Source organism: Haemorhous mexicanus, chromosome 10 (genome assembly GCF_027477595.1).
Source record: "Haemorhous mexicanus isolate bHaeMex1 chromosome 10, bHaeMex1.pri, whole genome shotgun sequence".
NCBI classification, from domain to species: Eukaryota; Metazoa; Chordata; class Aves; order Passeriformes; family Fringillidae; genus Haemorhous; species Haemorhous mexicanus.
Genome location: NC_082350.1, coordinates 3,248,208 through 3,275,358, shown reverse-complemented (window position 1 = coordinate 3,275,358; position 27,151 = coordinate 3,248,208). Strand labels below are relative to the sequence as shown.

The 27,151-nt window shown below is 48.7% G+C and overlaps 1 protein-coding gene across 1 annotated transcript in view; it reads right to left on the bottom strand.

The window, feature by feature from the left end:
- Window positions 1-25,122, bottom strand: part of GPC1 (glypican 1) — a 203,156-nt gene extending 178,034 nt beyond the window's left edge. The window contains exon 1 of the mRNA XM_059854952.1: window positions 24,871-25,122. Coding sequence (XP_059710935.1) covers window positions 24,871-25,027 — 157 coding nt within the window. The 5' untranslated portion in view covers window positions 25,028-25,122. The remainder of the gene's footprint in view (window positions 1-24,870) is intronic.
- Window positions 25,123-27,151: the final 2,029 nt, after the last annotated feature.

Sequence of the window (27,151 nt, the reverse complement as noted above, 5' to 3'; positions counted from 1 at the left end):
GCTCTGGATGGTGCCCATCTCCTAAATGCTTAATTGTGAAATTATTTCCCAGAAGAGTTGTTTGTGTTTTGCTAAATCATTAAAGACAGGCAGCCCAGATCCATGCAAAACCCCCAGCAAGGAAATACTTGAAGTATGGCAATGTTTTAGGCCAGCCAGAGAGCTGGGACTGCTAACAGAAATCAACAAGTTCAGACTTACAAATGAAGAAGGCGATACTTCAGGACTGTTTTATAACACAGACATAAAAGAGATGATAACTATTTAAAATACTTCATAAAAGTACTGGAACTGAGCATCTCCTAGAGCAGAGCCCTGACAAATCACCCAGCCACCTACATGCACTGATGGTTGTGGCTGTCCAGGGATCACTTAGAACTAAATTAGCAACGGAAGTCATTACCCAAGGAATAATTCCAAGAAACTGGAGTGTCAAAAGCACAAAGTGAATGAAGAAATTGAAATTGCAGGCAATGGGGCAAAATGACAGCATACCAGACAGTCTATTTCCTCAATGAAAGAAATGTGAATTATAAAAAAGTCAGGCAGTCAGCATGTGTCAGAAGTGCCCTGAGGAACCTATCCTTATTTGCTCCTTTTGGCTGCAGAAGGCCATTTAATGCTTTCCATTTAAGTGAGAAGGCACATGATGAGGTTCCTTAAAAGCCATGAACACAGAGCCTGAGGATTGCTTCTGCCAGGTGTAATTGCAGTGCCCTGGCCCCGTCAGGCTGTGGGCAGCCAGCACCCACCACACAGAAAGCTGAGCTTCTCTGCAACAAATCCATCAGAGAGGGAATGAAATTCAAGGAGAGCTGAAATTGAAGCGGAGCGCAGAAACCACGCTGCTATTTCCTGAGCCCTGCTTGACAAAATGGGACCTGATATTTGAGATGGGCAGACCCCTTCATCTCATTACTCTGTGACAGGATGAGAGGATTTGTGCAGGAAATCATGTGCTATGTTTCTCCATCCTGGTGAAATACAGAAGAGGTGCTTGAAACTCCCAACATGTTCTTCACTGCACAGCTCTGAAGAGAAAAAGTCCAAAAGGGCTTTTAAACCTTTAGATACCTGAAGCCACAGACCTCTTAAGGCATGGAGAGCATCCTGGGGCAAATGATCACAACATTCTCACCCTTGTCCTCCTCTCTTCCTCTAACACCACCACTTGGACTGCCAAGCCACAGAGATGTTTGCTGTGATGGGCTATCCCCTCTCTCCAGCTCTCCTCCTCCCCTCATGGATGGCTGGCTCTGGAGATGCACCATGAAGGTGGCACCAAGGGCAACTTCAACCCAATTTTCATCCTGCTGCCCCTGGAGCAGGGCAGGTGTGTGCTGTAGAGGGAGGAAGGGCAGTGCCATCAGCAGCACTGATGTGGCTCTCCCAAGACAAGAGAAATTCCTGTCCATGGCTCCATCCCATCCAGGAGAGGAGCAGCTGCCAAGTGCTGCAAACCACAAAGGCTGATCAAGTGGGGGCCATCCTGGTGGAGAAATAGGGGGCCATACTGGTAGACATGTGCACCAAATTGGGACAAGTGTTTTTTCCCTGTGTCACTGAGCAGGGCAGAGGAAATGCACTCCGGATACACACACGCACCCAAACCACAGCCAGCTTGCTCTGGGGGAGCTCAGTCCTAATCACAACCAGCTCTGCTGATGCAAGCCCCTGCTCTGTGTTTTTTAGCCTCTCACAGCACAGACCCAAAGGCACAGGCTGCCTCTTCTCCATTCAGCAAGGCAGTGTTCCTGGCAGGGTGGTTTGTGAGGAGCAGCTTTCATTTGGTCGGGATTTTACACTCCTTCCCTCTCTAGCTGAGAGGAGAATGGATTGAAAGCAGTCCTGAGGAGAGGATTTGGGGTGTCAGTGATGAGAAAGAGACCAGCCAGTGGGCTGCAAGGGCAATGGACTCTGGTATCTGTTGGACTGGAGGTGCAAAAGCCCTTGTTCCCAGCCTGTGGCATTCCTATTCTCTGAAAAAATCCCTTCACCCAGGATTTTCTCCTGGGAAGCTGAGAAGCCTCAGAGAAAAGGAAAACAATTCTGATCTCATTTGCTTCTCCTGTGCTGTGCTCATGTGGAATGTGTTTGGAGATTGTTCACCCACAGGGGATTGTTCCATTGCATTCTGCTGGGAGTTGTTTTCACTCTTTGCTCAATCAGGGCCAGGCTGTGTCAGGGCTCTGGAGAGAGTCAGGAGTTTTCATTATTATCTTTTGATCCTTCTGTAAGTATCCTTTCTGGATCCTTTAGTATAGTATAACATTCTTTAATATAATATATTATCATAAAGTAATAAATTGGCCTCTGAGAACATGGAGTCAGATGCATCATTCCTGCCTTCATTGGGACACTCCCAGCAAATAGCAGCCCAGTGGTTCAGCTTTAAGAGAAGCTTTTATGGAAGCAGTTCAGTCATCACAGGTGGCTTTGAAAATCCTACTCTTAAAATCCTTTGTGTGCTGGCAGCTGCTCCTTGGCCAGCTGAGAAGCCCTGAGGCTTCAGCCAAGCTGCTTCTCCCCATTTGTTGTGAGCACTGAGGCTCCTGGCTGGCCTGAGCCTTGCTGGCTGATGGAGGATGTAACAGCAGCATGAAGACTGAGGTTGTGCTCTCCTCAGAAAAGTCAGAACCCCCTGGCTGCATCTCTGTGGCAGAGATTTGCAGCCCCAGAGCCACTAGTGCACATCCTTTCCTCATGACTAAGCTCAATAAACCTCAGCACCCTGACCCCAGTGTGTGACAAGTCAGGTTTTCACCTTGTCAGTCCTGAGGAAAGGTCTTTACAGACTGTGCCTGCACAGCATGGGCAGCCCTCGTGGGCCTGAGCAAACACTGCTGAAAGGAGAGGAGCCCAGACAGATGGCTGGTTTGGGAAGCTCTGTAACCTGTGATCTGGACATGCAGGAAGCAGCTCCAATTTGTCTTGACTTCTGGCTCCTTTGCAAGAGGCTGGTGTTTACATAAACAAAGTGAAAGCAGAGGCTGCAGTGGTGACAGACCAGCCCTGAGAGCTTCAGCAGAGGTTAGCACCCAGGACAGGTTGCATCCCAGCAGCATTTTGTAAAAGGTACTGCTGTTAACTCTCAGGCTGGACAAGGTAGAGAGCTCTCCTTCATGAATTATAGACAAGCCCTGTGATGCACCAAGTGCCAGATACCCTGATGTGTCTCTATAGGACATGAAATAAAACCACGTGGACACTGGAATCTCCAAGGTAAAAAGAAGAATGTTTCATTTCTGACTCCAACATTTATAGATTTTCAAAAGTGACAATGGGTTGGAGGGTGACAGTGCCACCTCTCCAATGACACTGGACAAAACAACAATCCATCAAACTTCTCCTCCTCCAGAAAAGAATGCAAAACAATAATTATTGAGAGAAAAGCAGGTGAGAAAGTTTGGTACAAGAATTTAAACATCAGAGGGCTTAGAAGAGCTTAGAAGAACAGGGTGACAGTGATGCTCAGCTAAATGCAAGGGAGGAGGGAGAAAAACCATGCAAACACCTCATTTCCCACTCTGGTGTGAGTTTGTAATGAAAAACTTTCAGGGGCTGAGGGACACACTTCCAAAAGTACCCCCATAAGGCTGCAGACAAGCAGTTAGATCTTCAAAGAGAGATCCAACCCTCTAGTTCAGGCACATAATGAAGTGGACAGATTAAAACAAAACAAAGCAAACCCCATGCTGAGACAAGAGCAGCTGAGAAGGACAGCTGAGAGAGAAACGTGGCCACTGGGGAGGGCTGCAGCCCTGCAGCCTGGGACAGCCCCTTCCTCCTGCCAGCTGCTCTGCAAAACCTGGCCAAGGAACCAGGCAGGGAGAAGGCAGAGCATGCAAACCACCAGGAAATGTTCTCTCCATCAGGGGATGGCACAGGCCTCACAAAGCATCCCCCAGCTGGTAAAAAAGATAAAGGGTTCTGTGGGATTTGGTAACTCGAGCGCTTGCATTACTGCACACAAACACTTGCAGCTTTTGCAGATGTCTGAAGGGCTGGCAGGCAGCTGTGCAAAAGGAAGATGAGGAAATTGCCCATAAGAAAATGGTTAATTCAGACCAAAAAGGCAAGAGCAAAAGAGCTTGGCAGATCTTCTGAGGGCAAAGTTACAAACCCCCCCTTGCTGAAAGTCTGGATCTGGGAAACTCAATCTGATGGAGTTAAAAGACACTATTTTGGCCTGTCAGAGCCCTGAACTAGCCAAGTTCAGCCCAGCTGCTGCTGTTCACAGCTACAGTGGCACCTCTGAGCACTGAACCAGAGAAACACAGCTTTCCCAGCACATCAGGGACCCCTGAGAAATGCCAGATAATTGTACACCATCAGCTAAAAAGAAAAAACCATATTTATTTGGAAATAGTTACATATTGGAAAACCACTATTTTTTAATATAAATTATGACAGTGTTCTAAGAGGTGAAGGTAAGGCATTTTTAGATAGTTTCACCTTGTTAGCAGAAGGTGATGGTGGCTTCCTTTTTTTGTGTGTCCCACCAGTGCTTTGCACTACCATGCCAGAGCTGGCTGCAGAGTGAGAAAAATTTCTTAAGGAGGAATCCAGGTTTTCTCCTAACAGTTTTAACAGCTGCTTTCCTTTTGCCAGTGCTGTGCTTGGCCCTCTTGTGCTCCTCTCCAAGATGTTTCTAGCAGTTCCCATTAGCAGACCTGGCAGACAGGGCCACTCTGAGGGACAGAGGGCTGCAAACAGATGGCAGTGTCACTGAGGCTCACAGAGCCCAGGGATTCCTCAATTCTCCTGCTCCCACAGGACCAAGGCTCCAGGGCAGGTGGCCTGTCCTGACCTGACAGGTTCCTGGGTGGATCACAGTGAGGAGCCAAGGCTGGAGCAGGTGGAAGCACCAGGAGATGCCCATGGATGCCCCTGGTGTGCAGGATCAGGGGCTGCCAGCACACACCTCCCTCCAGGCTGGCATTACTTGCAAGAAAACAGCAGCAGCAGCATTATTGCACAAGACAAGGGATAAAACATCACTCAGTTTGTACCAACTGAGCCTCCTGCCTCGTGGGGTGGCAGAGATGGGCTGTTCAGAGAACCCTGAAGTTGCTCTCTCATGGAGAACAACAAAAAGCTTGGGGAGTTTTTCTTTACAGTTCCTTTTCTAACATGCACTGGGACCCAGTGATGCTTTTGCTCTGCTTGACTTCTCCTCATAATTGGCTTTTGCAGCACCTCAGGTACCTGGGGACACAGGGAGGTGTTTCAGCAGAGCTCAGTTAGAGACCTGAAGGTGTGAGAGACCTGAAGCCATGACCCAGCTGTCCTTTCCAACTCCACACTCCCCGTGCCAGGCCAATATTCCTTCTTGCTGAAGGGAATCAACTCAGGATACTCAATTACCAACAAAGGATCAATTAAATTAGTGTAGAAAACAGAAGATCAGGACAGGCAAGACCACATGGATAGTGAGTTTCTTGGAATATTAAACTCACCAGGATATCCCATTGCTCTGCCTTTTTCCACATGAATTTTCCAAAACAATTTCTTTGTTTCTTTACCAAGCATCCTTTCCTGCTGCCCCAAAACTAAAGTCTGCCCTATACACGTGCCTGGAAATAAGAGACAGGCCCTGAGTATCTGTCACTTGAGAGCTTAGCTCAGATTGTTTTTAATAGTTTGTGGTGCTCATAACTGGTTTTAAACTGACAGGGGAAAGCGATAAAAGAGTAAGATCTGTGTTTCTGAGCTCACATCAAAGAAGAGCTTTAAAGAACCAGTAAAAAGGCTGTCAAAAAAGGAAGGCTTTACCTAGCAGCCTAACAAAACAAGCTTTAAAAAAACGAGAAATAGTGTCCCAAAACAAATGAACCAGAGAGGGAAAACGTTAGTTGAAAAGTAAATATTTAACAGGGCTCGTACCTGCTAAGAAAAAGACAAAAAAAAGCCTGAAAAAAGCCCTGATCACAAGAGAGATGGTTTTTGCTGCAGAAAGAAAGGATGGCCATAGGATTTGGAAGTACTTACAGTTCTTTTCTGCACCACTGGCTACGTTAGAGTCATCAGCCTGAGCCTGGCTCTCCATTACACCGCACAGAGCCTCCTGATTATTCACTCCCTGACACGAATTTCTCTTCCAAGGCTTCTTTAAACTTCCCTTTGTACCCCCAGCTTTTTAGCTGCCATCACCAGCCTTCAAGGTTTAGTGCTGGGAGACAAAGCAGCGGCCTCCTGATGCAAAGATTAATGGCACTCCACAAAGAAGTGCAGACACATGAATTATCCACAGGTCTTTCATTCTCCCAGAGCCTGCTGCCCAGAGCAGTTGGGAGACAGGTACACACACCCCCACCCATCCCCCAGAGATGCCCAGGGATGCAGGGCAGCAGCCAGAAGCTTTTCCCTGTGGGTGCCTGTTGGAACCCTGGTTAGTGAGAATTTCAGATTTCTGTGCTGCCAGGCACTGACCCCCAGGAGAACACTGCATTGGCCTGAGGCCATGGAGAAAACTTCCAAAATGGAATGACAGAACTGAGATTGTGGGTGTGCAGTTTAAATAGAAGTGTGTAATATCACATGGTGGAAAACTTAAGAGTTTAAGGGTTTAGAATACAGTAATATACAGAAAGCAAGATGGAGGTTGTAGGGTGGAGGTTGGTCCTTCTTCCTCACTTCTTCTCCATGGGTTTGGGTGGTTTTGTGTAATTGGATAAAAAAGTCCCCATTGCAGGGCATGGGTGGTTGGTTATTGGGTTAAAAGTAAAAAAAAATTTAGGTGTCATTTCTTAATTGGACTTAAAAATTGGACTGAAATTAATTCTTAATTTCTTAAGTTTATTCTTAAAAGGCCTTGTAGAGAGAGATGGGGCTCCATTTTTAGTTTGTTAGAGTGAAATGCTGTAGAGCTCAGAGTTTGTGAGACTGTACCATAGACAAGAACTAATAAACATCTGAGCCTGAACAAGAAATTCTGTCTCACACATTTAATCCTGACCCTGGCAGGAAAGAAGCAAAGACTTCCCAGGTGCTTCTCTCTGGATCCACGCTGCAGGGAATGACAGCAGCTCTCCCAGTTTCTCCTGCTCCCTGCTGAGCAGTCCCAGAGCAGATGGTGCTCAGGGCTTACACCTGGAGCAGGGCTCAGCAATCTCACAAATGCTCTGTTCTGATGTGGATTTCCCCTAAATTGTCTTTGCCATTCCCTAACCAAGAGCTCAGCCTCATGGATTAGTAGCTCCTCAGTCACTTGGCTCAAAGGGAGTCCATCAGCCAATTCCAGTAAGCACTACTCAGCCAGGATGCAAAAAGGGGTTTTGGCAGCACCCACTGCTGCTGCCAGCCAGGATCTCCCAGGTCCTCAAGGTCCTCCCAAGCAGCTCAATTTCCCTTCTCAAGCTGCACCACTACAGCTATCTGATATTGTCCCCTTACTCCAGGCAGCCCTTCTAGAAAAGAAGATGCAATCACTTCCCCAGATCTTCAATTGTCTTTTGAATGCAACTCCTCCTTGGTATTAGGCTTATTAATAAAAACCCTTTCAGAGGTTCATCCAAGTGAAGAGCAGCTGTGCAAGTTCAAGGGCTTTGCTAGTTTATATAGGAGATGAACTTACAGAGCTTGCTGCCATGGGACTTTGTGGGGCAGACCTTTCCAGCAGGTTGAAAAAGAGATTAGATAATATTCATGGACAAAAGGTCTGTGAAGGACTGGGTGTTTGGGAGTACAAAGTGACAGACTTCAGAGAGGAGACAGAGCTCCTAAATGTGTCCTGTCAGACATTTCCTGCCTTCCTACAGGGACCCCAAGCCCCTCACACACTCTTAGGCTGGCTGTCAGAGCAAGAACCAGCTGCCCATGGAGGCCAACCAGACACCACACATGGTACCTGCAGAGCTCAGAAGCTCTGGAGCTCTGCTTCTGCACCATCATCAGGCAAAAGAGACAGTCCAAAGCACAGGGTGGAGGACACTGCAGGGGAAACCTACCTTAGAGGTGTCATCACCTTGCCCAGGTTTCTTCTGCACATACCAAACTCCAAAGCCTTGCCTCAGCTGGGGGGTCAGCCCAGCAGTGAGCCCAGGGAATCTGGGTGTGTGGACAAGGGCCACACCAGCACCTCCACATGCAATGGGGGAGGGAAACAAATCACCCCATCCATGTCAATTTTTATGCCAACTTGATGTGTTGCATGTGTGATTAGTGCAGAAACCAACCTGGGTAATTACAGCCATCTGCAGCCATTACTGCCATTTGTGTGTGTATTCATAGCAACTGCACATTAGCTAGGCATGCCATTGCACAAACATATTAACCAGCTCATTAATTAGAAGAACAGACCTTCTCTGCTTAGGAGGAGCCCATCACCCACTAATCACAAGAATATATCTTCTCCATCTGTTAGATCACTTGCTCCCTCCCCAGGGTCACCAGGGAAGATGCAGCTGGCCTGCAGTCTCCAGAAGGCTGTGCTGGGGTGGTGAGCATTCTGTTCAAGTGACTTCCTTTGAGCTGCAAGGCTCCAAGAGCATGGCTGCTTCTGGAAACATGACCATGACACTCCTACAGTGCTTCTGGATTACCTCAGGTGACCTCTGGATTAGACACCAAGCATCCCTGCACCCCTCCCAATGCTCATTTGCCAAGCACAGGGGGCTCCTCGCATGCCCCTAACAGGGCAGCACTCTGGCAGCCCCAGTGCACATCCCAAAAACCCTTCCTGCCAAGCTGGGCCCTCTTCTGGCTCCTGTTTCTACAGCAAACTCCCAGAGCAACAGCAGATTATAAATACACAGGGGACGGCTGTGCCCCAGTGCCTCCCTGACATATGGTTCTATCTTCAGTCAGAAACTGGATTTAAATTTAGGGATGGAGCAGGAGGTTAGGTTTCAAAGTTCCAAGATAAATCCCCTGGGAGGAAGCATTGAGGCCAGATTTTTGTCCCTGGTGTACAGCCTTAAAGCAGATGGGAGCAGGGAGTCAGTTCTGTCAAGCAAACCACTTTTTGTGGAGCCCTGAGAGGCTGTGCCCAACTTCTCAGCTCTTTGAAGACCTGCTGGAGCTGCAGCCCCCTGCACCAGCTGCTCCTGCACCAGCCCTAACAGGGCAGTCACAATTCCTGCTGAACACACAGACTTTGGGAAGAAAAATATGGCTCTGATGCCTCAGGTTTAGCTTTTCTATTTTTCAGATCCTGTGCTGCTTTAGTGTGTGGGTCTGGGCTTCACATCAGGGGATGGTGAGCTCTGCACAGAGCTGGGAGACAAAACAATTCCTGCTCCAGCTGGGGACCAAGGACAAATGATCCAAATCTCAGCCCCAAGAACATCAACAACGTGGGCTGAAGAGAGAAAAACAAGAAGGATGGGACTTGATAACCTGGACAAAAAAAGGAATTGGACAATTAACTGCAGAACTTTCCAGAATTAAAGCTGGAATTGGACAATTAACTCCAAGATGCAAATGGAGCAGAACTGATAAAAGTGAGAGACCCATGAGTGGTCGTGCATTTTGTGACCATTCTGCGTTGCACTGCCCAAGGTGGATCCATTGAGGCCTCTTAATAAATCCCTGCTTTATTCTTTAACTCTGCCCAGCCTCTGTTCTAGGTCAGCCTGCACAAGGCATCAGCTCCAGCTACTGCCTTAGAATTACTCCTTCTATTACCTTAGATTAACTCCTCCTATAGAATTACTCCTTCTATAGAATAACTCCTTCTATTACCTTAGATTAACTCCCTCTATAGAATAACTCCTTCTATTACCTTAGATTAACTCCCTCTATAGAATAACTCCTTCTATTACCTTAGATTAACTCCCTCTATAGAATAACTCCTTCTGTAGAATAACTCCTTCTATAGAATAACTCCCTCTATAGAATAACTCCTTCTATGACCTTAGATTAACTCCTTCTATTAAAGGGCAGCAGTACCTGCTTCAGGGTGTATCAGTGCCTCCATCAGCTCCCCATCCCTTCCAAAACAAGTCTTTGTGTGCAAGGGTAACAAGCTACAGTCCAAACAGCTTTGACCATTTTTCATTTGTGATGAAAAAAGGAACAGGTCAGTTTCAAATCATTGTGAAATATTTGTGAAACAAGCCAAACCCCTCCTTCCTGCACACATGAAATGCAGTGCTGAAGAAGTTACTGCAATCCAATAAAGCGTAAAATGCTTCCATCATGTGACAATATAAATGCTTACCCTAGTTATAGACAAGTTCAAGACAACTCCTCAGTAGATTTAACTTTGATTTTTCCTAAAGCTAGAAAAATTTTTTTATCTTTATGAATTTTTTAAAAATAATTAAAAAAAAAATTTCCATTGCTCCGAGCTGTGGGAGACTGGTTGCAGGTGATGGTGCTCTGCCATGGGACCTGTGCAGATGCTGCACTTGGAGCACCCCCATTGCTGACCAGGCTGTCTGATCACTTTTACACTTGTCAGGAAGCCTTCTGGTATCTCCTGCCCAGCCCTCTCTGTAGAACCTACAGCTCCAGAGATGTCCTAAGCTCTACAAAACCAGCAAAATACCAGGGTGCAGCTCCTGCCTGCAGCTCCTCTGAACTGCTGCAAAGGATCCAGGGCTGGACCAAGGGACCACAACACACCTGGATCATTTCCAGATGATTCTGCTGCAGGACCACACCACCACCACTGTACGTGTTCAACACACAGGCACCTTCCTCACACTCTTCTCCAAGCACAGACTTTTACTGCTCTGCAAAGCACCAAATTATGTGGATTGGATCCATGATTTGGTCCAGTGCCTTCTGAACTAAGGAAAAATGCCTTCAAAGAAGCTGCATTTAAAGGTGGTCTGAGCAATGCTGTCTTCCCCCCTCCTCTGTCTCCTGCAGGAGGCACAGAGCCAGGGCAAGGCTTTTGGGAGAGTCTGCACCCTTGGGTGCTCCCACCCTGCAGGAACTGCTCCTCTCCTTGTGCCATCTGACCACCTTGGCCCTGCTGAATCCAAAAGTCATCCAAACAAAACCTGTCACCCCTGGCCCCTCAATCACTGAGAAGCAGCAAACATGCTGAGTTAAGTGCAAGGTAAGCAGAATTTTTATTTGGTTAATTAGAATTGCTCATCAAATGAAAACAAAGGAGTGATTTACTGCAGAACTGGTACAGGTAGTTGTTGCATAAGTACATTCCTGCATATTTGGCTACATTAGGAATATTTTTTAATTAACAGTTTCTCCTTGGCTAAAGCAAACCATAGAAAATAAAGAGAGAGAAGTTTCACACAAAGATACTGCCGAATCCCTCAACTGCCAGCTACTTTTTTTTCTGCAGGGAGGATTTTAAATTAAAAGCAGATTGCCTTCATTAGTGTTACCAGAAGCCATGTAGCTGCCAAAGCTGACAGAAACACAACTGTGATTTGCAGATTTGGCAAGTGCCATTTTCTCCTTCTGCAAATGTGGGTAATGTCATTTGTATGAAAGGGCTTTTGTGGGGGACACTGAAAAAAACAACTCCTTCCCCAAGAGAGGAAAAATATCTCTAGAGTAGCAATTTAGTCATCTGGGGCTCTCAAGTTTTGTCTCCTTGTTAACTGTGCAAGAAAGTTCATTGCATTAAATGTGTGCAGGAAATGGTCAGACAGTGTGAATGCTACAAACTGTCTTCTCCTGATGACTGAGCAGAATACAGCAGCAAGCCCAAAAGAAACTTTTCAACAGTGATCTTTGACATATAGCCATACTCAAGCTTTCCACGACATGCTGCCAAACCCTCAGAAGCCATTCAGCATGGATCTCACCAAAATCCCTATTTTCTTTACTTCATTTTAGCTGATGATAGGGAAAGTTACATCCACCAGGGCAGCTGTGTTTGCAGGCTTCCTGCTCTGCTCCAGAGAGGCAGCCTTGGTGATGAGGGGAAAGCCTTGGTAGTATTTTCACTCTGACTGCTGTGTGAGTGGCTGTGAAAAGCTGCAGAGCAGAGGGGGATGCATGAAGGGACTCCACATGCCCCGCTCCCCTCCCTGGCACATCAGTTTCCCCCAAATCCTGCTGAGTTAAAACCCACACAGGTGTATTTCAATCTGGGGCTGAACTGAGCTGCTGATGTGACAGCAAAGCCACAGGGTGACCTTGACCCCTGTGTGCTCCCTGGGGTGGGAACAGACCCCTCAGCAGCAGCAGTGCCCTCCTGAGTGCTGCTGGCACCAGCCCGCAGCCATGGCCAATCCTGCTGCCTGGGCTCACAGAACATGACCAGAATTCCAGGATGAAGGAACAAGAGAAAGGGTAATGCCCTAAAAGAACCCAGATGCTCAGTGGCATGGCACTAGAGACCACAGCAACCCCGAGTGAATGAAGGATTTATTCCCCCAGCTGTAGCCAAAGTGGGAAGGTCTGAACACAGTGCTAAACTCTGCAGGAAATAGTCTAACACAGCATTACCACAGTCACAAATGTAAAGTCTGTCTGCAGTAATTAGGATTGTACTACATATGATTTATTAGACACTGTCTTATAATCAAGACTGAAATAGCTGCCTACATTGTAGTTACCAGTTTCTTAACTGTCTAAAAATAAAGTGACAAATGTAATGCAGTGCCAGACAGGGAACCAAGAGAAAGAATGTTAACCTACATGGAGCCTGCAAATGCAACCACAGTGTGCCTGCTGGTAACCTTCAATCCAGCCTGGAGTTAAACACTCAGTGACTCTGCAATTTTGGTTTGTACCTTCAAAAGAACCAGAGAGGCCAGTTCTGTCTCTGTAGTCCAACTCTGTTTCACCACACAGTGAACGGAGTTCATTATCCATTGAACTAAACACTAAGCAATGAGTTAACAATAATTAAACTGAAAGAAACACAGATTAAAGGAATTTATTATTCCCTGATCTGCCAAGCAAATTGTTTAGATACCTGCAATCAATGAGTAATGATGAAACAGAATAAAACCCCAACAAACCAAAGAGCCAACAACAGGCTCGTAAAAATCTGTTCAGCAAGGCCCATGTATCTTCGTTAGGCTGAACAGCACAGCATTTTAATCCACAAAACCCTCCTGTCTCTATGCATGACGAGATCAGAGGCAGAATGTGGCCCAAAATGATGCTGTTACTGTTTATTATTCATGTATCACAGGACTGATGAAGATTTAGGGTCCCATTGTGCTAAATACTGTATGGCAAAATTCAGAGAATTAATGAGAATCTATACTCCAAGACTTGATAATTCAAAGACAAATTACAAACACAAGGTATTGTAATTTAAAGACACTAATGAACAGATGGGGATTGGAGATACAGACAGATTAAGCAACATGCCCAAGGTCATGCCAGACACATGTGCCAGAGCAGAAAATTTAACTGATCTCTGGAGTACCAGCACGGGTTTTTACTCATGTAGGAGAATGCTGTTGCTCCTCTTTGATTTCACTAGATGTCATATTTCATAAGCTAATAAATAAGTTGAAAATTTGCTAATGGTACATGGCAGTACTGGAAGGATTTTCTTTCATTCCTCCCTCCTCAGAAGACCATCACTAATAAAAGTCCTCTGCCTACACCTGATCTGGCACAATTACAGCATTTGCACAGAATCATTGAAGCCTACAGGTCTCCCGCAGCCATCTAGTCCAACCCCTTATTCAAAGTAGGACAAACTAGAGCAGGTGCTCCAGAGCCTGGTCCACATGAACTCTTTGAGTATCCTCAAGGATGGAGATGGAAATCACAACACTTCTCTGTGCCTGTGTTCAATCACTCAGGGTGGAAAAATCTTTCCACATATGAAATGAGAATTTCCCCAGTTCCAGCTGTGTCCACCATCTCCTATCCTGCTGCCAGGCACCAGGTCCAGCTCTGTCTCCTCTGTTTCCCCACACTGAGTAGCTGCAGCCAGCAATGGCATCTCCTCTAGCCCTCTTCCTTCTGAACTTCACTTGCTGAACCTGCCCAGTTTAGAGCTGCCCCCTGGGCACACTCCAGCCCCTCCAGCAGCTCGGTGGCTGTGCCACAGCAGCTCCACTGTAGCCCTGCCTCTCCTGGACAGATGCCCTGACATGGGCATTGTGCTCCACATGCAGCTCCAAAGCCACCAAACACAGACTGGAAAGGCACTTCACATCATTTTTAAATAAAGGATGCAAATACCTAATTTTCTTGTATCAATTATTGTATTTTTATGCATTCCACACTACACAAACCCTGCAGCCTCCAGTTTACAGAACAACACAGGAATGTTATTTTTGCACACCATTTGTGGACTTTTGCTGTTCCAGGGGTCTCAGCATGTGCAGGCACACTGGGCTCCCAGAGCAACCACTGCTCCCCTAAGGAACCCTGCAAAGGGACATTTCACAAGTCTTTTTCTGTAGCTGGCAAAAAGGATAGCCAGGTCAGCCAGAGTGATGTAAAGTGCTCAAAATACATCAGTGATAGCAGGATAACACAAGACACCATGCTGCTGGACACACCATGCAGTAAATACATTTAGGGATTTCAGTCCTAAAACCTGTCACACAGTGTTTTGCTAACAGTGAAAAATATTTAATTTACAACTGTGACAGGAGATGTCTTCAGTGCAACACAAACAGTAGCAGCAGTGTTACTAATTAAACCAAAACTCAAGCTCCCAGACAGCTGATCCAGGATAGTGGGAGAAGTGATACTGCATTTCAACACAGTGCCTTTCTCCCTTGGTTTACAAGTAAAATGTGCCCCCTCTCAAAAGGTGTTTGCTCTGTTTATTTTAAGAATAAAGTCATAGCTTAAGCTTTGCTTATTTATATTTGCTGGCACCTGTGAAGATTCACAAAAAAAAATTAATTTTAATTAGTTCTGCAGAAGTGCTATCAACGTTTGGATTAGGTTTTCCCTGCATGGCCCAAGGAGCAGCACAGTCAGTCCACCTGGTCATCCTGCCACAAAAGGCTTGGCACAGAGACATTTGGGGCTCCAGTGACCCCACAACTGAACACTGCAGGACACGTGGATGTGGCAAAACAAGTTGTGCCCCATGCTGCTGTCCAGAGGGGACAAAGCAGCTGGGTGGCAGAGGCAAGTTCTGGATGCCAGTGGCACTTTTATACCAACTGTGAGAGCAGAGCAATGGATCCCAGCTTTGGGATTCTTCCATTTACGGATACACACAGAGCCACACCAAGCAAAGGTATGTGCTACATCAAAACCCAGGATCACATCATGCCCCAAAGAGGACTTTGCCTGCAGGAGAGGTGTGTCTGTGGGCACTGGGCACACTCCAGGTAACACTCACCCCTCACAAGCTCAGCATGCAGCCACCACACACCTGCAACAGTTTGTGTTTGGGCACAGAACAGACCTGCCCCAAGTCACAGAGTTGCTGAGGCTGGAAAGGACCTCTAAGATCATGGAGCCAGCCTTTAACCCAGCACTGCCAAGCCCACCACTTGCAAAAGGCAAACTGGAACCCTCCTCTGACCTCCCCAGGCCCTTCCCAAGGTCTCCTCCACACAGATCCCCCAAGACACAAGCAGCTGGGGCACTGCCCCCACTGCCAGCAGACAGGATGGGGCACAGGCTGGGGGAGCCTGCAGCTGAGCCCAAGGGATTTCTACCCGTGGGTTCCCACTATTGTGCAGCTCTTCCTCAAATGCACAGCAGATGAGTCCCTTAGCTACACTCTGGCCTTGAGAGCCTCTCTAATAAAAATACCAGCCTCCTCCTCCTCCCTCATCATGGAAGCCTCTCTGAGACCTCCCACAAATCCAAGGGGGGGGGGGCTCTTGAGCTGGGGTTGTTTGGTACTCTGTCACAAAGCCAAACAGATGTTTGCAAAAATCCAAACTGGTTCCACAACTGTTTTAAACTCACACAGCTGTGCACAGCATCGGGGGAGAAGACCACTGCTCTCACATCGAGGGGCTGGAGTTTAATCAACCAAACTTCCCGTGGCTTCCTCAAGCTCCCTCCTTCCAATTTAGCGTTTATGGCAGAGGAAACTGCTGAAACAAGAAAAGTCAAGTGGCTTTTCCAGCTCCATGGTGAAAATTTGCAGCCAGATGGGGACTGGGAGTAGACCTCCCTCGTGCCAGATGCAGGCAGTGAGTGCAGCACCCGATCTGCACCAGGCAGCTTGTCTGGGGAGGAAAAGCCAGACTGGGACAGGAGCCTGCTGTGCTGGGCACTCACCTCAGAATCAATCACACCATGCAATCACTGCAAACCTCCATGCAGCAACATGGACCGGGAGCAGAAGAGAATGAACTAGCCTCTTTGTAGCACTATTTTTAAAAATGTAAAATTGATGTTAATTTCTGACAGTGCTTTTATTACAATTTATTTATGAATGAAAATTACTGTCGCCCTGGTATTTTAAGTTTTTCTAAGCCTTCTGATGTTTACATTCTTGTAATGAACTTTCTCACACACTTTCTGTAAATAACTTATTGCTTTGCATTCTTTTATGGAAGAGGAGAAATTTGATGGACTGTTGGCTTGTCCAGTGTCATTGGAGAGGTGGCACTGTCACCCTCCAATCCACTGTCACTTTGGGAAATCCACACATGTTGGAGCCAGAAATGAAAAGTGCCTTTATTACCTTGAGAGAGCTGTGTGTCCACATCATGTTATTTCATGTCCTATAGGGACAAATTACAGCTATGAATTTCTAAAATACTCGTATTTTAGAAATACAGAAATAAGAAATATGCCTGTCCAACTGAATTATACAGGATAGTTTCACAATCCTATAAAATACTAATTTTTTGTAAGCCAAAACTATTTGTCATAGAATATTTGCATTTTAGCAACGTAAAAGATTGACTGCCTACATAAGTACTACCATGCTGCTCCCCAAAACCACAGCAAAACTTCTGTTGTTGTTTTCCTCTCTTTTTCATACTTCAGAAGAATGCATGGCAATTGAAAAACTGGTTTTACTTATGTTGCTAGCACAGGAGCCTGTAACAGCTGGTAATTCTGTACTTCTGATTCACGCTGCACTATACAGAAAGGCACATAAAATCAAACTAGTTTTATAATTTCTATACAGGCAACAGTTGTGATGAGTGGATTTTTTAAAACTCAGAAGCAAGAGCACTGGGGAAAACCATCACAGCGCTCTGCTTATTTCAACTTTTCTTTCTTAAACTTTTCCACATCTGAAGAATTCTAAGCAAAACAGGAACACATTACCAGGCAGAAGTGACTGACCAAGCTCCCAGCCCTGTCACGTTCAGACAAGAATTTTAAGTGCCTGCAGTCTAAAGCTTCATTATTTTTTGCAGAACAATCTGGCAACGGAGGTAACCTGATTCCCTGGGAATCAAATGTTACTTAAAGACAGGTTTCACCTGTCAGGGATAAAACATATTCTGAGCAACAGAGTGTGAGGGTATACAGACATCAGAGGAGAGGGTGGTCTGTCCTTCACAGCTAACAGAGAATGGAGGGAATTTTCTGCTTTCGTTGAGTTTTGAATTTTATCTATTTTTTGTAACTTTGAGGGGAAATATTCTAACACAATGGCAGCTACAGCAGTGTTGTGCAAACAAACTACAAAAACCAGTGGAATAACAAACAAACAAACTACAGAACATTTCAGGCAACTGCTGTGATGATTCCTGCAAGTTTTAGGATCTGCCTTCCCTGGGTCTCTCCCCATGGGGCAGAGTTACCCTTACAGCCATCAGAAAGACACAGACAGCAAAACAGAAATGTCACTTTTCCCCAGGTAAATTTAAAGATGAAGGGATTATTATGGACTTGCTCCAGGCCACCACCCATGCAGGTGCCGTGTCTGCCCCACCAGCTGCCCACTCAACCTCTCCTCCTTTCTCACAGCTGTGCCTGGCAGTCAGTATTTGGAGGAAAACTGAAAAAGAAGGCCCAACTCTTGCTTAACTTACAGAGGTGGAAAGGAGGGATTTAGGATTTTCAGAAAGACTCAATCCATGCAGCAGTTCAGAAGGGGCAGGTGAAAGCTGAGGGGAGCACTTGGTGGTGACTTTCCTGCCACCCAGCCAGAAGGAGCATGTCCAGCCCCTTTCTGAATTCACACTCAGCTGAGCAGAAGCTCCTGCAGAGGAAAAGCCAAGAAGGTGACTCCAGGTTTGCTCTATGCTCTCATCAGGGCAGGGCACTGCAGGGACAGGAGAGGCCCCTCTGCTGTGCCCAGGGCAGGCAGAGCCCAGCCCTGCTGCTGTGGAGCTGGACATGCTCCCATCAGGGGACACCCTGCACTGCAGGACAAGACAGGACACCTTGCTGAAGGCAGCTCTCTGCAGGGGCTTTTCTTAGGGCTTCCCTGAGCAGGAGCAACAAGAGCACTCATCACCTGGGCAGCTGCTTGGGGGAAAGCAGCACAGTCTGGAGGCAACACCTGCCCTGTCACAGCAGTTGGGCAGAGCCAGCAGAGCCAGCTGTGAGCCAGAGCAGCCTGCTGTTTTGACAATATCCCCTCCCTGGGGCTACCTGCCTGCTGCATGTACACAGCAGCATCCCATGGGGCAAAGAAAGAAACCCAATATACAGAAACATGCAGCATTCAGCAGGGACCTGGGCAGCAAACAGAAATTAAAGCTGTTTTCCCCAAGGAAGCCTGTGGATTTCCACAGAATTGAGATGTCTGTTTCCCTGGTCTTCCTCTGAAATTCTCAGTCGAATGCTGGAAGCAAATACAAAATTTCTCTGTGTGCCAGTGACACCTGTCAGTCACTCCCCCAACCACCCTGCTCCTCACATCCACAGCCCCACAGGACAAGGGGAGGAACACAAGAGCTGCTGCCAGAGAGCAGAACTGCAGCACTGGCCCAGCCACACAGTGCTGAGACCACTGCAGACAGCAGGGCCAGGATATTCCTCAGACCAACAGCTCTCTGTGGCTGGAGCCATCCTTTCATCCTGCCTTCACCTACTGTGCCTAATGCAATTTGATGCTACAATAAAAATAGATGATCCTCAACCCCCCTCCCCAGCCCAGTGGGCACTGGTGGGCTGGGCACAGAGCCTGTGCTCAGCTGCTGCTCATGGGCAGGTGCTCCAGGGACTCTGCTTCTGTTTGCAGTTATCGCTGTTGTGACCTACAAGGGAAAACCTCTGGCTTTAAATACACATTTTTGATAAGGAAGTTACCAGCTCCCACCCTGCCTTTGGCTAAGTCAAAGCACACTTAATAATTGAAATCACCCAGAGGAATACATCTCTATCTGGTCCCCTCCACGTGAGACAATGGTACTGAAAGCAACAGAACATCAAACCAACTGCTTTATAATCGCTGCCAAAAGCCACACATCTCCTGTCAAGCCCATGCAGAGAACCCAGACACTGACTGACACGTGTTCTTAAATAAAACAGGGCACTTGCAGGGCAGGAACAGGAAGAGGAGAGATGAGGTGAGCTCTGTAGCTTCACACAGTGGGGCTGGTGGGTGTCTCCAGCGATACATCCATGCAAATGTTCTGGAAAGAGCAGGCTTTTGCTTCACCAACAAAAGAAGCTGTTGAAATAGAGGTTTTTTTCAGACACAGCTGATAAGGGTAATTACGTGGTGGAGAGCTTAGTCATCCATCTCACAGCGACAGAAGAGCAGATTCTCTTAAAAATAACGCCAGCAGCACGCAGCACTTTCGGGTGCCAGCAGGAGCATCCCGGGCCGGGAATGCCGCTAGAGGGCAGCGCTCTGTGCGGGGATCCCAATGCACAGCGATCCCAGGGCACAGCGACCCCAGGGCACAGCGACCCCAGGGCACAGCGCTCTGTGCAGGGATCCCAATGCACAGCGATCCCAGTGCACAGCGATCCCAGGGCACAGCGCTCTGTGCAGGGATCCCAATGCACAGCGATCCCAGGGCACAGCCATCCCAGTGCACAGCGATCTGTGCGGGGATCCCAGTGCACAGCGATCCCAGTGCACAGCGATCCCAGTGCACAGCGATCTGTGCGGGGATCCCAGTGCACAGCGATCCCAGGGCACAGCGATCCCAATGCACAGGCTCTGTGCAGGGATGGATCCCAATGCACAGCGATCCCAGTGCACAGCGATCCCAGTGCACAGCGATCTGTGCGGGGATCCCAGTGCACAGCGATCCCAGGGCACAGCGATCCCAATGCACAGGCTCTGTGCAGGGATGGATCCCAATGCACAGCGATCCCAATGTACAGGCTCTGTGCAGGGATGGATCCCAATGCACGGGCTCTGTGCAGGGATGGATCCCAATGCACAGATCCCATCCCAGAGCGCACCAGGCATGCACCCAAGCAGCACTGGCACAGGGCACACACAGTGCCCAGCACCGCTCACTGCCTCCCCAGACAGTCCCACCAAAACTCCTGCCAGACGGAGGAGAAGGCACCATTCCCTGCCTTCTGCCTCGTCAGAAATAGCACTCTAAAGCCAGCAGGCTACAAAGGTTGTTCTGATCTGCCCCCAAGGAATTCAGCTCATTCACGGGGTGCTGTTGTATCTGGGAGTTCTCCGTGGAGCTGATCCTGAGAAATGCCTCTGCCCTGAGGAAATACAACCCAAATGGAATGACCACCTCAAAAAGCACTGGAGTGCCCCTTTTAGTCATGGGTACAGCTCTTTCCTTGGGAAAGGAGGAGCCCCAGATTTTATGTTTCAAACCATGGATGTAGGCTTGTTCCACTTTGGAACAGCCAGCAGCTGAAACATGCTCCAAGATGAGGTTCCATTACCCCCCTTCCATGAGCCAGATCAAGTCCCAGCTGGCTGCCAGACCTGTTCTCTACTTAGATAACACTTCTCTAAAGGGCTCAAACACATACACTTGACAATGTTTTCATCATAAAACCTAATCACACAGCCTAAAAGGACTAAAAGGTTAAAACAATTGTTCTGACTCCTTTCAGCTGGGGAGCCAGGGAAGGATCTGTGAGGGATGTGTGAGGATGGGCAGCCTGGCAAAGTCCAGCTGGCTTTTTTCTGCATCCTCCTCTTCTTTGGCTGCTCTGCACCCACTGCCCATGTCAACAAGATCAACCTAACAGCAAGCCAGGTGGAGTGGCTAGATGACTAGTCTCAGTAATAAACAAACCAAAGCAGAAGTCCAAACCAAACAGAGAACAAGGGCCAAGCACATTCACAACCCTCGGGTCTTCTCCAGTCCGTGAGGGAACGACCTCTGCTCGAGACACTGGGGAGCACTCACCCATCCAACATCAGTAACCCCAAGACACTCATATAAGTCAGAAAGCTGGATATCCCCCCCACAGGGCAATATTTTGTGGTGGTGTAGGCTCACTCTCTTCTATCAGAAGCCACACTGTGAGCTTGAGGTAACCAGTCCCTAACACAGGCACTAAGAAGCACCCCTAGAGCAGCAGACCCACAGTGGGGTGATGGTGTCAGGGCAGCAGGAATGTGAGACAGTAGGAACAGTTGCTACCTCCAAAAAACTCAAGAGGAAACAGAAAAACTGAAAGCTCTCAAACTGGTTTCCCTTATTTTGTAGCAATCAGAGAAAGGGGGTGTGGGCCATCCAAAAGGAGAGTGGGAACACTCCAACACGCAGGAAAGCTGTGATCCAGCTAGTAGTACATCTCATGGGAGCAAGTGGTGTAACTTTCCCTAACTCAGGGAGTAAGGGGGCTTTCCCCCAGCATTAGAAACTTTCTGGTAGGCAGATCTCCACCCGAGACTCTGGGTGCATGCTGTCTGTCAGGATTGCTAACACGAGCAGACACTGCTTTCATGGTTGGGAATTTTGCCATTGACTTCAAAGTACTGAGATATAACACCCTGTGTATTCCCTAAACACACTTAATAACAGCACCTGACACATTTAAAGTGCTTAGACACGTTAAAGGCATTGTACAACATTAGCAAAAAACCAGGAAACCCTGTCTAGGTGGTTCATGAGAAATCTGGTAAGCCAAGAGCCTATCCCTGCATCAGATGCTTATCTATTAGCCAGCTAATAACTGTGTGACTCTTCTGCAACTGATCCGTGCAGCCACAAGCAGGGACTACCTTCTGGTGAGCTGTGGAGACACTAGATTATTCATAATCCCCTTAAATCATAACTAAGAATACAGATTAGAAGGTGTAAAGCGTGCAGTAAGTGTTCTAAACCCAACACAAACACAGCCAATCTCAGTCTGAGTCAGAGCCTGCCTGCTGGGAGCTCACTGAACTCCTTCTGCAGGGCAGCTCTGGGGGTGCAGTGTGGGGTTTGGGCTGCTGTGACACCAACACACACCAAGCAGTGCCTGGAGCCAGGTACAGGCAGACAGGAGCAAGGTCAGCCGAGCACAGCAACACCACCTTGGGGACAAGGACACAGGGCTAAGAAATTAATGTTCCCCTTTGCTTCAGGGCGAGCAATGGAGGCAAGGAACAGCAAGGAGAGGGACAAAGGAAAGGGCTTTTGTCTCTAGACAGCTCAGAAATAAAATAACATGGTTCATGGGGTAGCTCTTAAAACATGGAGAAGGCCACCATCAGGAACTTCAGCACAGGTCCAAGTGGAGACAACATTGAATCCACTTCATCAACATCTCTTAACTTTGCCAAAAGTTGCCCAATCACAGAATCACCAAAGTTGAAAGCACCCTTCAATATAATTTCATCCTGTCATCAACCCAGCACCACCAAAACAACCCCCTATCCACCAAAACAACCCCTTATCCACCAAAACAACCCCTTATCCACAGCTCTGAGAGACTCCAGCACCTCATCCTAATGCACGGCTACTCCTTCTGTGAACATTTCTTTCCAGTGTCTGATCTGAGCTTGCCCTGGCACAACCTAAGACCCTTTCCTCTCCTTTCACTTGAGACATGGCACAAGACACCTGCCCTTCCTCAGCTGTGTGCCCAGGGATGCATTCACAGGTGTCAGTGGTGTCACCCGACAAGGCTCCACGCAGATGACAACCCCCATGGTCAGCAAGCTGCACTGCTGCCACTGAAACCAGCCTGAAGCAACGAGCAAATGTGGAATTATAAACTGCATGATCCTGTACTTGGTACGTGTGGGGATACTGCAAGGAGGCTCTTGAGACTCCTCTTCTTGGAGACATCAAAACTGGCACCAACCTTTGCACTAACCTGCACAGCTGCTAAGAAGCACAGAGGACACACAACACTGTGCTTTGTCAGGAGTTTCTAAGGTTGTATCTACACTCACTGATGTTTAAACTGTGCTGGGCAAGTAACACAGCGACACAGAAGTGCGTTCCTGAACGTGCATGGGTCAGGAGGTAATTACCAATGAAAATCATCAAGTCTGGCAGCTGTTTTATACACCAGGCTAATGGCAGCAGCAGGTTTATGTGTGGGACCTTCTTCCTCCAAGCACTTCTTTGTATTACTTTCCATGCAGTATTCCTCAAATTTTCATGGCATTTATCTACAGAGTTTTCCTGTCTACCAGAGGTGCCCGGTTTGAAACTCCAATTTTAACCACCGTGGCTTGAGACTGCCAGCGTGTATGCTTGCACCAGCACACAGCAGGAACCAGAACTCCTGGATCCTGGAAATCTGTGTCGGGACACTCCTGGAAGCTCAACAATTTGCAGGTACAGGATGTTTAACTGGCTGCTGACCTGCGAGACGCGCTCCCTGCAAGCGCAGCTGCTGCGAGCCTCGGTGGCTGCCCGTAGTACTATCCCCGTGTGCAAGCTGCAGCCACCTCCAGCAGTGTTTGTAAACATTCAGCCTTCCAAGAACTTCCCACTTGAAACACGACAGCTAATGTATTCACATCTGCAATAATTAGATGCAAACTCATAAAAAGCCGCTTTCTTGCTCAGCTGAAGTGCTGTTCCATTAACAGTGATGTTCAAACGATTCTGAAACTCCCCACTGTTTAACTTTGAGGACTGCTCATTGTACTTTGGAAATTTACTCTCAGTTGTAAGCTGACAAAGAAGGTATTAATTTATTCACACTTATGAGGCATGTATATAGTTCAACCTTCTCCATTCATTGGTCAGACAACAAATCGGTTTCTCTGAAAAACTACCTGATGAAATATTCAACATAAGGCATTGTGTAGCTTAGATGTGCAGTACAAACGGCAGTTTTACTGGGGTGTCCCTGTGGGTTGGCTCTGGCACGTACGCCTGCATGTTTTATGCTTTGTCTGAAGAAGGAAGCTCCCCACAAGTGAGGAGAAGGCTCTTGGATATGGGTCACGAGTTGGTGTATCAAAACTTTGATGAGAATTTTAAAAAACCCTACAATGCATCAGCATATTTTCCCCAAGCCTTCAGACAAAAAAACCAAAACCAAATCCAAACCCAACACAAATCAGACCTTGAATATTCTTTGCTATTTCAGTTGTTTCTACAAAGAGGAGGAAATCAACCAAGATTCATCCAAAGCCGGAATGAAGGCAAGAGGACACACTCTAATGTAGGTTGCACGGGTTTCCCCTGCACTTCACGTTTGACACAGTCATTTTACTCCTGCTTCATTTTTAGTAAGTGGCAAATACCATTTACGCGTTTGCTTCCCACCCAGAAGAAGACTGAAATAAATCAATTCCTCTCTCACAACCTCGTGGCGTTTTCCAGCTCCGACACCAAAACCCATTACACTCCGATTATTCTGACTTCCGAATCAAAACCCCGAAACCCGTTTCAGTTGTACTCAGAACAGAAGCAACGAGACAATGAGAAAAAAGAAAGAACCGCCGCTGAACACTTGGTGCGACCACCCCCCCTCTCACAGTTCCGTTCGCATCGCCACCGCCGGGTAGAGACCCTTTGAGCCCGGGCAGGGCTCCCAGCGGTGCCGAGAGGGGCCAGAGGAGCCCAGCTCTCGGGGAACCCTCTCCGCTCCGACTTCTCGCCGCCCACGACCCGAGACAAACTCCAGCGTGGGGCGGCGGGCGCTCTCCCGCCCCGCGGCTGCCGAGCCGTGCCCGGGCATCCCCCGGCTGGCAGCGGCCCCGGGGCTGCCCCGGCCGGGCACCGCGCCCTCGGCCCCCGCGGGACTCACCGGAGATCTCGGCCTGGGGCACGCCGCTGAGGCTGAAGCCCTTGGCTCCATACAGCTGCCGGACCTCGGCGCAGCTCCTCGCCTTGCTGCCGCTGTCACCGCGAGCCGGGGCGGAGGCGACACACAGCAGCCAAAATCCCCACGGGAAGACACGCATCCTTCTCCGCTGGCCCCGCCACCTGCCGTGCGAAGGGCAAAGCCAAGGTCCCGCGGCGCGGCGGCGGCCGGGGGGGCGCGGGGTGCGGCCCCCTCCGCGGGCAGCCCCGGCGGGACGGGCGGGCGAGGGCGGCGGGCGGGCGAGCCCCGGCTGCCCGCGGCGTGCGGGGAAAAGGCGCCGGCGAGTTCAGCCCCGGACGCCGCCGCGGCTCGGCCGAGGGGGGCAGAGATCCAAGTTCGGCCGCGCCGCTTCAAAGCCCCGGAGCGAGAGCGCGCTGAGGGCTTTTGTTCTTAGCGCGGCTGCATCCCCGGGCAGTCCCGCCGCGATGCTGCCGGCTGCGGCGCCGCCGGGCCGGGCGGAGCGCGGCGGGGCGGGGCGCGGGGCGGGCTGCGGGGCTGCTCCCGCGGCGGGGCCGGGCCGGGCTGGGCTGGGCTGGGCTGTGCCGTGCCGGCACCGCTCCACCTGCGCGCCGAACGGCGGCGGGGCGGCTCCGGGCGGGCAGGGCTTCCCCCGCCGGACGTGGCATCACGCGGGCCGCGCCAATCCCGCGCGGGGCGCAGCCCCCGCCCCGCCCCGCGCCCCCGCCGCGGGCGCTGCGCAGCGCCCGGAGCCGCCGGAGCGCGGCCGGAGCATCCCCGAGCATCCCCGGCGGGCGGGGCGCGCACAGCGCTCGGGGCCGCACGCCGTCCTTCGGCAAGGACAGCGCGCAGAGAACCCTTCGTTCTTTGTCTGCGGCGTGGCCCCGGTGCTTAAGCCGAGGAGCCGGAGTTCCCCCAGCGGATGGGAAAACGGCCGCGCAGGAGACTTAAATCATTGCGCGCTTAGACCGGCGAGGAGAAAGCAGTTCAGCTGAGAGCCGGAGAGTCCCAGCAAGGTCCCGGGGCGACTGAAAATGCCCCTTTAAGAGCAGATGAGGGAAGAGAGGCAATTCTCTACGACAGATTCTCAGCTTTGGAGTTTACTTCATAGAGCAGCCTGCCAGCTCCTGAGCCTGGTGCTCTGCAGCTCTGCCAGCCGCGTTTCGAGCTGCTTCCCACAGAACTGAGGCGTATGTGATCACCTCTGTGTCAAGGCAATCCCCGTGTGCTTCCCCAAATGAGCTTGCACGCTTTTGCCCAGCGTCTAACTTGTTTCCCGACAGACAGAAGACCCAGCGATCGCTTCTGAGCCTTTGGAGATCAGTTGTTCTCTGTGCAAAAAGGGGACGGAGTCTGCCCATGCCTCAGCTGGAGCACTTGTGTGGGCTTAAGCCTTACAAGATAGCAGAAACCCCACACATAAACACCATCACTGTGCCCCCCCCTCCCAAAACGTAGCAAAATTTATCAGAGATTGTAGCTTCTGGACTAGTCAGTCACCCAGATGTGCAAAACTACATTGGAAACTGGTGTTGTTCATCCCATTGCTTCAGAACTGCTTGTTCTCCTGAGGGATGGGAGAAGTGACTGCAAAGTAGGAGCCACGGGGAGTGGAAAGGTGGGAGTAGGGAAAAGTTGTTGCTTTCCCATGAAATCACTTAATGATTTCCTCTTAAATCTTCCTAATAAGATTCATCTTTGAAATATGACAAAGCAGATAGAGAGGACAGGGAAAATCCCTGCAAGGATAGGGAGAATTTTGTAACGAAGGTCATGACACATCATTACCACCAAAAGTTAATAGCTTTGAGTCAGATGCACCCATACAGTCCAAATCTTAATTCTCTCACAGATGACACTGTGCCTTTTGGCCTCTTGCATCATCTCTCAGTGATGCACAGTTTAGAAACCCAAGGCTTACAGAGTTCCAAAATACACCTCAGCTTGGAGCCTGCTGTGGAAGCTTTCTGGAATGTGGAAATACTGTTGTTCCTGGAAATATGTGGGGAAATATCTGCCATGGATGAAGCCTGACTTACCCTGTTTTTAAATGAAAACTGTTTTGTAAATGCAAAGGTACTGCACACTGAAGAGGTTACCAAGTAGGTTATGTGGCATAAGGTTATTTCAGCCCGTACTCCTGGGGATTTGTTTTAATTTTATAGCCATAGCCCTTTCCTCTCCCCTGGCTTTGAACATATCACTTGAAGATCCATGTCAGAGGTCTCATCTAACTAATCTGAGTACAACAACAGCAGAAAACAAG